Genomic DNA, 12322 nt, shown 5'->3' with positions numbered 1-12322 from the left:
CGACTGCCGTGCCAAACAGTAAGACAAATACATTATAACTGATGGTAAATATGGCTGTGCTCTTTTAGAAAACAAAAACAAGGGCAACAAGAGTGACGGCAGTTAAATGCAAAACTGCAGCCAAGTGGAGACTGTGGAGTACATTTGTGCGGCATTTAGAACTAAGGCACAGCAACAAGGTAAGCTAATGTTAGAATTAGCATTAGCGATTCTCCATGTGTGTCCTCATTACTAAAACAACGAATCTTCTCAACCAATGAACAACTGAGCAGTAGGTACCATTCCACGGAACAAGGGGTATAATTGGTGCCGCCATGAACAAGTGTTGGACTAATGGTTCAAAACGTGGCCCCATGTTTGATGACCTGGACTGGCATAGCCAGTGAGCAAGGCTTCCAGATGATCCAGTCGACTTTTTTTTTTTTTTAGCTTTTTTTGGTCCATAATTGAGACCACGGTATCCAAATAAAGTGTCACTTTAGTGTTTTTCCAAGCCGGCAGATCTGTGAAGCATGAGGCAACGGAGACGAGGAGTGGGGGGGTGGGGTGGACGTGGGGTGGTGGGGGGGTGTCCGCTCAAGGCTGGGGCACATCTGTTAAGGCTCCCATGTCAAGTGAAGAAGGAGGAGGAGGAGGAGGATGAAGCCTGAGGTGTGTGCGCATGATGTGGATGCATGTTGGTGGAGCAGAGAGACAGGCTCTCGGAGAGACAGACAGGAGCAGAGTAGGAGTCGGAAAAGAGGAAGACTTGGCAAACGGAGGGCTGTGGCTGCTTTTTTTTTTTGCCACAGCTGTGGAAAGTAGGAGTTGCAGCAGCAGCAGCAGATCCACACAGCGCTCTCCTCTCACGTGTGCAACAAAAGAAAAGAAGAAGGCAGCAAAGCCAAGGGCAAATTGTCCAGAAGTTTATTTTGTAGAAACGTAAAATGATCTGCGCAAGAAGAGACGATTAGCGAACAAAACCCACATTTTGCATTTTAAAAAAACATTTCACATACAGATAACACACATTCTCAAAAATGACACCAAATGTTGTAGTGTGCATGCCAGGCCAGTAGTTGGCAATGTCACATTAGCTCAACTGTGCCATGTTTTTGCTGTTTTTGTTCCAAAGATACTATCCTTTGGGGAAAATCATATTCCAAGATTCCAAAATCATTCATGTGCTTGACAAAGTGTTTCAATGAAACTGAGATTTTCACTGTGAAATGTAACCACTACTGAGAGCAAACGCCCCGGGTTCGAATCTCCATCATTGGTATTCATCAGGAAGGGCATCCGGAAGTGTTCAAGCCAAAATCAGTATGCGGATCAAAAAACTCCGTAATCAGGAAAAAGCCGGAAAAAAACAAAAACTACGTTTTCTTCGTCATTTTAAATACAAACACAGTCAACTTTGTCGGACCGCAAAACTTTAAAATGTCTGATTAAATACGCTAGTAATGAAAACGTGTAGCCTTCTAGCCTTCTACATAAGAACAAGGGAAAAGGAGATCTATGCTAGGCTAGGCTAGCTGGCGTTTCTTTCGCAAACCACATTAATCAGGTTCTTTGAGTGTTGCATTGTGGGAGAACCTTTCTACTTAAGTAACTGTTTGCTATCCGGTGTCTTATCCGAAAACTGTAATGCAAGGGTCTCAAACTTGCGGCCCGCAGGCAAAATGCGGCCCACGGGATGCTAGTTTGAGGCCCCCACTTGGATATGAAAGTTTAACCGCGCAAGTTTGATATGGATGCTGCATGGTATCATGTACCCGGATTTTGACGCGATTTTGCAAGTTACGACGCTGCGCCCAGATGTAATGATGCTAATTTGCTAATTGGGTGAAATGGTTAAGTTTCATTAATGTTCATGTTAAAGGTTAAATAACTGTTAATATTGTTCATTTGAATCTGAAAAAAAAATTGTCTACCCACCAACTATATGTGGTTTCATTTATTTATTTATTTATTACGGATTGATTTATTTTCTTTATTTTGATTTATTTATGTTATCATCTTATTTTATTGAAGACAGTTTTTTATCTTATTTTTTCTGTTTTTAATAAATAAATGCGTTTTTTGTTTGATTTATTGATTTATATTGATTGATTTTCTATATTTTGATGTATTTATTTTTCATCTTATTTTATTGAAGATTGTTTTGTTATCTTAATTTTTTCTGTTTTTAATAAATGCGTTTTTTTTGTTTGATTTATTGATTTTTATTGATTTTCTTTATTTTGATGTATTTATTTTTTCATCTTATTTTATTGAAGAGTTTTTTTATCTTAATTTTTCCTGTTTTTAATAAATAAATGCATTTTTTGTTTGATTTATTGATTTATATTGATTGATTTTCTATATTTTGATGTATTTATTTTTCATCTTATTTTATTGAAGATTGTTTTATCTTAATTTTTTCTGTTTTTAATAAATGCGTTTTTTTGTTTGATTTATTTATTTTCTTTATTTTGATGTATTTATTTTTTCATCTTATTTTATTGAAGACAGTTTTTTTAATCTTATTTTTTTCTGTTTTTAATAAATAAATGCGTTTTTTTTTTGTTGCTGTTTTTTTAAAACCTGATGCGGCCCAGCCTCACCCAGACCTTCGCCCCAGTGGCCCCCCAGGTAAATTGAGTTTGAGACCCCTGCTGTAATGTGTTCATAATTGGACATCATAATAATTTGACGTAAAATATCCAATGTAGCCACTTGACATCAGTACGTACTGTAAGGATAATAGGTGGAAACACAACCAGGAAATCTTTCAGGCGCACAGAACGGTTTTCAGGTCAAAACGGTAAAGTATTTTATAATTTCTGACTTTCATCCAAACGAAAACGTCTTGATTTCTTTGGTTTTCGAATGAATACGAATAACACAATAAGTGTGAAAGTATGAAAGTCACACATTTTATGAATCTACTTTTTTGAAAATAGCAAATCACGTGTCAAAATGAATTATTTTCCCGATAAAATTCAGCAATGAAACACTTACCTCCTTTTCCTCACGTCCGGTCATAAATTGTCCCTCTCGTGCAAGAAGAATAGTCACGTCGTGTGACATTTACAGTCACGGATGGTTAGCAATGTCTGCACAAACAAGTGCTGCACATCTACAGTGTAGCCATGCACACAACAACGTTGTCGTTCACTGTGAAACACAAGATCCGTTTTTTTTTTGTTTATGTTTTTGAGATTTATGGATCCTGGAGGCCATTTTTAGGGGTTGTAAAAATGCTGACCTGGTGTGGACAAAGTGTTGTTTAACAGCGTCATTCCTTTCTTTTTATTTCGCTTTACCGATGGTGACAGTCAGAGTTTTCACTTCAAAAATATGCTTTGATCGGCCAAATAGTCCAAAACTTGGAAGCTCCAAGGAAAGAGTTCAGAAGGATGTTTTTTCTTTCCGTCTAGATACTTGAAGCCAAAGCAGCCCTTCACGCGGTTCAAAGTTTGGCACCATCTTCAGGCCCTTGGCAAGGTGTCTTCACACTCAGTCATGTTGGACCTCGTCCCCGCTTCCCTTTGCACCGACTTTTTACACATGCAAAAACCCTGAGTGTTAATTTGTCACAGGTGTTTGTGGTGTCGTTTTCAGATGCAGTGGTTGCAGCCATGCCACTGAACCTGGATCTTCAGGGTTGGACGTATAATCAAGTCCATGAAAATTATTCTTAGGTGTAGGTCCATTTACATGTTGAGGGTACTACTTGTTCCTTTTGCTACAGGTGGTTCGAAAAGGGGAATGGCTAGCAGGGAGGCTCTGGTCTCGGTAGGGGATCCATGGTGACGAGAAACAACTACCCTCGTTTCTTTGGCACATTCAGTTCATATATGGTGTCAGGAATTTGAGAATCATCTGCAGACCACTTAGAAGAAACCCCAAACATAAGCAGGAAACTGAAATACTGTGGTAGATCTGGGTGAGACTTTTGTTGTTTCCACAGTTAGATCTTTAGGGTTTTATAGTCCGGTCCCCAAGTCCACTCGTGAGACTCGTGGGTAGAAGGGGGGCTCAGGTGTAAGGACCTCTTTTACCACAGTTGTGTGGTTGAATGATCTGGCAACCAAAACCTTGTTGGTACCTCATGTCTTTGGGACTACCTTAAAGAGGGTGGTTGAAGTTCAGGTGAAGGGACCAGCCTCGGACACTAGTTTGAGGCCCCCGCCTTGATATGAAAGTTGAATTTTAGTGCGGCCCGCACAAGTTTGATATGGATGCTGTATGGTATCATGTACCCAGAAAAAAAATTATGTTTGATTAATGTTCATGTTAAAGGTTAAATAATTGTTAATAGTTATCCTCCCTATCCGTGTGGAAGTGGTAAGTTTTTGGCTATTTAAGTTTAAAGGAAATAACTTGAAGGCTAGGTTTAGGTCGCTAGCTCTCCAGTTTGCGAGTTAGCATGTGTCTCAAGACCCTGCAGTTGCGCGATATGTTGTAAATAAAAAAAAAGTATAAATGTGACTATAGTCGTGTTTTGTCATGTCTACAGGGCTCTAATAATGCTTTGTTCATTTTAATCTGAAAAAAATAATTTGTCTACCCACTAACTATATGTGGTTTCTTAAGTTTTTATTATTTGCTGTTTTATTATTATTATATTTATTTATTACTGATTGATTGATTTTCTTTATTCTTGATTGTTTATTTATTTTTCATCTTATTTTGTGCAGAAAAATAAAAATAGTGGAATGTTTTATCAGAGCTTTTATTGTAGAAAATCGGAACCAAAGCACTGAAAAAGTTTGTATATTTTTCTGTTTTTAATAAATGCGTTTGTTTTTTTTTGGAAAACCTGATGCGGCCCAGCCTTGCCCAGACCCTAGCTCCAGTAGCCCCCAGGTAAACTGACTTTGAGACCCCCGGTTTACAGTGTTGTTTCTGTCTGAGTAGATGGTACTAGTATGTTCCGTTATTTTCTCAAAACAGCAAAAAACCATGACGTCACCGATAAAAAGATGTCTTTCTGCTGTCATCACGCTTCCTTTTAGAGCTAAAATCCCAGGAGACTTCTGTTTTCAGCAGATCTTTTTACATTTTGACCTCTGGGCAAAGCCCTCCTGGTCCTGGTTCAGGCCCCCTGGAGAATACTGCACCATAGAGGCAAACCATTACTCACTGGAAAACTGGATTATAGAATGACTGCGGCTTTGTGCGGTGAAACACAAGCAAAAAGACAGAAAAAAGGAAAAAAAAAAACACCTTTGCCGAGAGCTGGACGGAGACGCATCAACAGCTGCGCTTTTTACGACCGTGAGCGACCGTCGGCGGTTTTCAAAAAGCCCGCACGTGTCTTTTGAGCCGGAGAGCGGCGAGGAGGAATGCACTTAAAAACCCACCGTCCGTCCCCATCCCCCCATCCCCCCCCATCATCTCCGCCGCACATGTGTCCTCCTCTCACGGATTCAGGTGTTGTAAAGAGCAATGCACCGTGATATAGACGGGGGAGAAAGAGGGCGGGGGTGCGTGCACCCCGGCGAAGGAGCGGCGCCCTGGGAGGTCGCAGCGATTCCGCCATCTGCTGCTGCAATCAGACTGGAGCGCTGGACTGGCTCGCACAAAAACACCCCTTTGGTAAATATACGCATGCTGTCCTCAAAAACACACACACACACACAAACGCACACAGTCTGACACACATTCAGGAAGGGCTGCCTGCCAACACGACACCACACACACACACACACACACACACAGAGCGAGCCAGGCAGCAGGCTCAGATTGCAGGAAGCTCTTTGCACGCAGGTCAGGCCGCAGCAGCCGGGACTAATCAGCGCCATCCACCTGCAGATTGTTATGGATCGCTTAGTGCAACTCACACGAGCGCAAAAGCGACGCACCAAGGCCTCTCTCTGCGTGGACCGGATCAACAAAGCCTCCTTTGGCTTTCTTCTAACTCACTACAGACGTATGTCACCGAGACGGCGGGACACAGTCTCAGAGGTGACCTTGAACAAGATTTAACATCTGACCTTTATTTTCATTTCATTCTTTACCAATTTGTTTTTATCTTAAAGGGGACCTTTGTTTCTTTGACCTATACATTTTTTTTACAATGAATAGTATTATCGTGTTAAACCAGGGAGCCCTGAAAAATGGCTCTGAATGGCACCTTTTTTCTAACACCGGCTCACTGTGACATCACAGTGAGACAGACGTCCTTATATGGGCGTTCCCGGGTAAAAGCTCTTTGCTGTACAAGCCGAGTGGGACCAATCACAGCAGCGGAAAGTGTGAAATAAACTAAAACAGATTTTCTAGAAATCCAAGGAAATACAGCTGGAATAGGTGTAGATTCTGGAAGATCTATAATAATTCATTCATTCATTCATTCATTTTCTACCGCTTTTTCCTCACGAGGGTCGCGGGGAGTGCTGGAGCCTATCCCAGCTGTCTTTGGGCGAGAGGCGGGGTACACCCTGGACTGGTCGCCAGCCAATCACAGGGCACATATAGACAAACAACCATTCACACTCACATTCATACTTATGGACAATTTGGAGTGGCCAATTAACCTAGCATGTATTTGGAATGTGGGAGGAAACCGGAGTCCCCGGAGAAAACCCACGGGGAGAACTTGCAAACTCCACACAGAGATGGCCGAGGGTGGAATTGAACCCAAGTCTCCTAGCTGTGAGGTCTGCGCGCTAACCACTAGACCGCCGTGCCGCCCATCTATAATAATAATAATAATACATTTTATTTCAAAGCGCCTTTCAGGACACCCAAGGTCGCTGTACAAAAGATATAAAATACAAGATAAAAGATAACAAACAATAAATAAGAACATACAATAAATGGGGGGGGGGCATGTGATGCAGTTAGAGGGAGTAAGCTAGTTTGAACAGATGAGTTTTGAGTTTGGATTTGAAGATGGGAAGGGTGGCAGAGTTACAGATCTAGAAAGCTTTCTGTGCAGGTTATTGTGTGTAGCTGCTCTATAGGAGTCCACAACACAATACAAAGGGCCGGAAATGAGAATAATAGGTCCACTTTACGACCAAGTAACGTTGAAAAGGCGTAACTGATCATTTTTTAACTTGTCTTATGTCTCACTGTGACATCACAGTGACACAGACGTCCTTATATTGGCGTTCCCGGGTAGAAGCTCTTTGCTGTACAAGCTGAGCTGGACCAATCACAGCAGCGGAAAGTGTGAAATAAATTAAAACAGATTTTCTAGAAATCCAAGGAAATACAGCTGGAATGGGTGTAGATTCTGGAAGATCTATAATAATAATAATAATAAAGGTGGCAGAGTTACAGATCTAGAAAGCTTTCTGTGCAGGTTATTGTGTGTAGCTGCTCTATAGTAGTTCACAACACAATACAAAGGGCCGAAAATGAGAATAATAGGTCCACTTTACGACCAAGTAACGTTGAAAAGGCGTAACCGATCATTTTTTAACTTGTCTTATGTCATCTTGTGTGTAATGTAAGTCAAAAACAATAGGGTTCTTGGCAAAGAGAGCACAATAAGAATCAATTGTTAAATATCAGTTAGTGCAATTTGACCTCTGAGCTTAGCTATATTGTGTCCACTATAAGACAGAGGACAATAATCCCTAAATGTTGAAAGACGGGTGAAAAGGAGCATTTACTGACCTTTGACCTTGTCCACTATGTCTTTTGGGAGGTGACATGACTGCTTAGCTTTGCTTTCAAGTCATTAATGGACGTTAATTAGCTTCCCTGGCTCAGCTTGGTGGTTGGTGAAAGGACATGCTGAGGAAAAAACAACAACAGCGACCACTTCCTCTCTTTTTTTTTTTTTTTCTTCTTCATCTCCACACGTGCACACATTAGCGCACCGCCCCCGCATCACCCCACCTTCCTCCGGTGTGAAGCTAAGCGGTCGTTCCCCACAGGCGCGACCACGCTGAGTTAGCGCTGCCTCGCCGGGGATAATTACAGGCAGGCTTGGCGGGGTGAGCGAGGCTCCCAGCCAATGAGAGAGTGAGAGAGAGAGAGCGCGAGAGGGGCCTATAGATTAGGATGTAATCAATAAACTGCTATTGGTTCATCCATGCAATCAATCAAGGAGGACGAACACGCCATTAATCTGCACATCTCCACGTGCAGGGATCATAATTAGTGGCGCTGATGCTGACTTCAGCCGTAAACATGCGGTTGTTTTATCGGAACTTCACTATTTTTTTTTCTCGTAAAATTACGATATTACTCTGAATATTATGAAAAAACATTACGACTTTTTCCAGCGAACACTACAATTTGATCCACCTAATGAAGCTTTTTTCAAGTAACATTACGACTTTTTCCTACCAACATTACGATTTTATTCCGGTAACATAACTTTATTTTTGTGACATCAAGATTTTGATGTAATATTAATTTTTTTTGCTGATAACATTCCGACTTAATTCCTTTGCGATAACGACTTTTTTCTCAGTAAGATTATGACTTTATTCCTGTAACATGACTTTATTCTTGAAAGGTTACGTTCGGAAGAACACTAAGATTTTATTCTCGTAAAGTAACTTTTTTGAGTAACGTGAAATTACGACTTCATTCTCATAACATTATGACTTTTCCCTATGAACATTACGATTTTATTTTCGTAACATAACTTTATTCTTGTGGCATAATGATTTTTATGTAATATTACAGCTTTTTTTTGCTGATAACATGACTAAATTCTCGTGGGATAACGACTTTTTCCATGTTACATTACAACTTTACTCTTGTAACGCGACTATTTTCATCTGACATTTCAGCGTTGTTACTTGTAACAGAACACTTTGATTTAATTCTCGTAAGCTAACTCGTGCGATAACGACTTTTTTTCCCAGTAACATTACGACTTTCCTCTTGTAACGCTACTTTTTTCATCTGACATTTCAACGTTGTTACTTGTAACAGAACACTTTGATTTAATTCTCGTAAGCTAACTCGTGCGATAACGACTTTTTCCCCAGTAACATTATGACTTTCCTCTTGTAACACTATTTTTTTCATCTGACATTTCAGAGTTGTTACCAGTTACAGAACACTTTGATTTAATTCTCGTAAGCTAGCTCGTGCGATAACGACTTTTTTCCCAGTAACATTACGACTTTCCTCTTGGAACGCTACTTTTTTCATCTGACATTTCAGCGTTGTTACTTGTAACAGAACACTTTGATTTAATTCTCGTAAGCTAACTCGTGCGATAACGACTTTTTTCCCAGTAACATTACGACTTTCCTCTTGTAACGATACTTTTTTCATCTGACATTTCAGCGTTGTTACTTGTAACAGAACACTTTGATTTAATTCTCGTAAGCTAACTCGTGCGATAACGACTTTTTTTCCCAGTAACATTACGACTTTCCTCTTGTAACGCTACTTTTTTCATCTGACATTACAGTGTTGTTGCTTGTAACAGTCAGACTTTATTCTCGAAACATTACGTTGCTAAGGACACTGTGGTTTTATTCTTGTAACATAACTTTTCTCGAGTTACATTACAAACACTACAATGCTATTGTCATAATGTAATAATGTCATAATGTTTTTCGGGTATCATTACGACTTAATTCTCGTAAGAGTATGACTTTTTTCTACGAACGTGACGATTTTATTCTCGTAACATAACTTTATTCTTGTCAAATAACATTTTCGATGTAATATTACAGCTTTTTTTTGCTGATAACATTATGACTTAATTCCTGTGCGATAACAACTTTTTTTCCAGTAACATTACGACTTTACTCTTGTAACACGACTCTTTCCGACAATACAGCGTTGTTGCTTGTAGCATTCAGACCTTGTTCTCGAAAACGTTCCAGATTTTCTTGTAATGTAACGGCTTTATTCTCATACAAATAAAGATTTTTCTCGTAAAATACATTATTCAATGAATGTTACATTACAGCTTCTACTCGTTCGTAACATACCGTTTTATTGTCGCAACATTACAGATTCTCACATAAGATAATTCTCCTAACATTACAACTTTTGCGCAATGTTGACTTCTCATAAGATTACATTCTCATTAAGATTCTCGGAGCGTTACAACTGTTACAACTTTATTTTCGTAACATAAGGACTCTCGTAACATTAGCGTTTTCTATTGCAACAACGTGACTTTATTCTCGTGGAATCGTAGTTTATTTTCACATAACATTCCGACTTTATTTTCAGCGCTGCCTTTAACACGCTGTCTTCATCGTAATCAATCATCGCACCTTGACGTGGCACAGTTCGTCGTTCGTAAGCGCCTCCTTAGGATGTCGGAAAAAGCGGCGTCGTGCTTATTTGAAACGCGGCGATAAAAGAGCTTCAAACGAGCGTTATCAGAGAAGGAGCGGCGCGGTGGTGGCGGCGGCGGCGGCTCTCTCAGCGCAGCACAAGAAAGACTCGCTGCACACCACCCCCCCCCCCCCCCCCCCCTCCGTCATCCTCCTCCCCCCTCGCGTCTGTCGGCCTCTGTCGAGTTCCGCTCATAACCTCGCCACCCACCCTCGCAGCTCCCCGCCTCTCCCTGCCTGCTTTCCGCTGCTCTCTCTCTCTCACACACACACACACGCACACACACACACAGCCTCTCTTTAGCGCTCTGCTGCACGCACACACACACACACACACACACCTCACTATAGCGCACACACATTCACGCACAGTATTCCACGTACATACACACCGTCTTTAGCACTCGGCTTACACACACACACCCCTCACACACAAACCTCTTTAGCGCTCTGCTGACGCGTGCACACACACGCGCGCGCGCGTCAATAAAAAAGCCCAGCGATGTGAGGAGAGGCCGCCGGCGCTTCGCTCCCCCCCCGTCCTCCCCACCACCACCACCACCACCCCCCTCCACCATCCCTCCCCCCGCCACTGCGATTAGCGGAGGCAGGCTGGCGAGGCGCCCCTCCGTTATCTGGGGCGGTGGCAGGCTGTGTGTGTGCGTGTGTGATGAATTTAACTCTTTCCAGGATGGAAGTAAAAGAGGCTAGCTCGGTCTTATCACACAGCAAGCAGGACACGCGCTGACGTCACACAACCTCGTGTCCTCATTAGAATGATAATAGGGATAGTGATGTTAATAGGATGGTTGTGATTGGTTGTTGTGTGATGACGTCACCACCCTGAAACCTGTTGCTCCTCGACATTTTCAATCTGTACAATAGCCGCTATTTTTTTAACGTCTTTATGACACTTAAATAGAAGATGTTTTATGATTTTATTTCGACATTTTTCACCACTTTTTAAAACATGTCTTGTATAATAATAAACATTAAAAACATTTTTCTTACAATTACTTCTTAATGTTCCATACAAATATAATTTTATGTCCATAACATTCCGTCAAAATTCTCGCACTTTTAAAAAAAAATATTAGCTACAATAGTTACAAAGATGCAACGTTTTGCCAGAATGTTTACAAGATTAAAGTCGGAACATTTTCTACGCCGCTTGTCCTCACGAGGGTTGCTGAGGTATGCTAGCCTATGCTAGCTGTAACGTCGGAACATAGCTTTATTATTTTCAACTTTTCTTGCTACATAATGACTATATATACTATTATATAACGTTGTCGTTTTTTCGCGTAACTTTACGACTTCATTCGAATGAACTTGTGACTTTTTTCTTGTCGCGTTAAAGCGTTTTTCACGTGATATTACGACTTTTTTCCAAGTTCAACAACATAATATTACAGCTTTCTTCAGATTCTTATTCTTTCTTATGAAAATGAATTCTCGACACGTTATCATAGAACATTTTTTTCGACATGAAAATTTTCTCGTAATATTGCGATGTTTGTCGTCATGGGGACAATTTAGCAGTTTTGTGGCTACTTGTGTGACTACACGTCACATACTGTAAATCATATTGCGTCTGAGGCCGAGTAGTCATGTGACACATGGTACATTTTTGCCCGGCTGATTTAATGCCGTCAGTTTTGTGCGTAACGTCGGAGGTGATTATGCTAGCTTTGCAAAGGGCAGCTCCTCACGGAGTTCAATGCAAACAGCCTGCAGCCAAAGCAGCTAATTGAACTATTTGATGTGAGGGGGCTCCTCTTTGAAGACATCATTGCGTGCGGGCGGTTCGCCTGTGATCTCGCCATTAAAACGAAAGCGGCCGGTGATGAGGGATATACGGGGGCGGTCGTGCTGGCGACCGCACCACTATAAATACGGCGGGGCTGTAATAAACAACAGGTGGCGCTCAAACAGCCGTCAGGCCCGTGACACACACCATGGCTGCGAGGTGACAAAGCTCCACCTTGTTTTGTTGCCGCTGTCGCCGTTCCGCCTGGCCTCCCTCCTCCCTCCTCTGTGCGTCAATGGCCGGACTCCAACAATGGCTGGGGTTTCTGCTG

The 12322-nt window shown here is 41.4% G+C and overlaps 1 protein-coding gene across 1 annotated transcript in view; it reads right to left on the bottom strand.

Annotated features, from left to right (window-relative positions):
• Positions 1-10885: 10885 nt before the first annotated feature.
• Positions 10886-12322, bottom strand: part of si:dkey-100n23.5 (cyclic AMP receptor-like protein A) — an 85746-nt gene continuing 84309 nt past the window's right edge. The window contains exon 13 of the mRNA XM_058081675.1: positions 10886-12322. Coding sequence (XP_057937658.1) covers positions 12284-12322 — 39 coding nt within the window. The 3' untranslated portion in view covers positions 10886-12283.

The sequence above is a fragment of the Doryrhamphus excisus genome, chromosome 9, assembly GCF_030265055.1.
Source record: "Doryrhamphus excisus isolate RoL2022-K1 chromosome 9, RoL_Dexc_1.0, whole genome shotgun sequence".
NCBI lineage: Eukaryota > Metazoa > Chordata > Actinopteri > Syngnathiformes > Syngnathidae > Doryrhamphus > Doryrhamphus excisus.
Note: the sequence above shows the minus strand (reverse complement) of the source record. Positions and strands in the feature narration are given on the sequence as shown.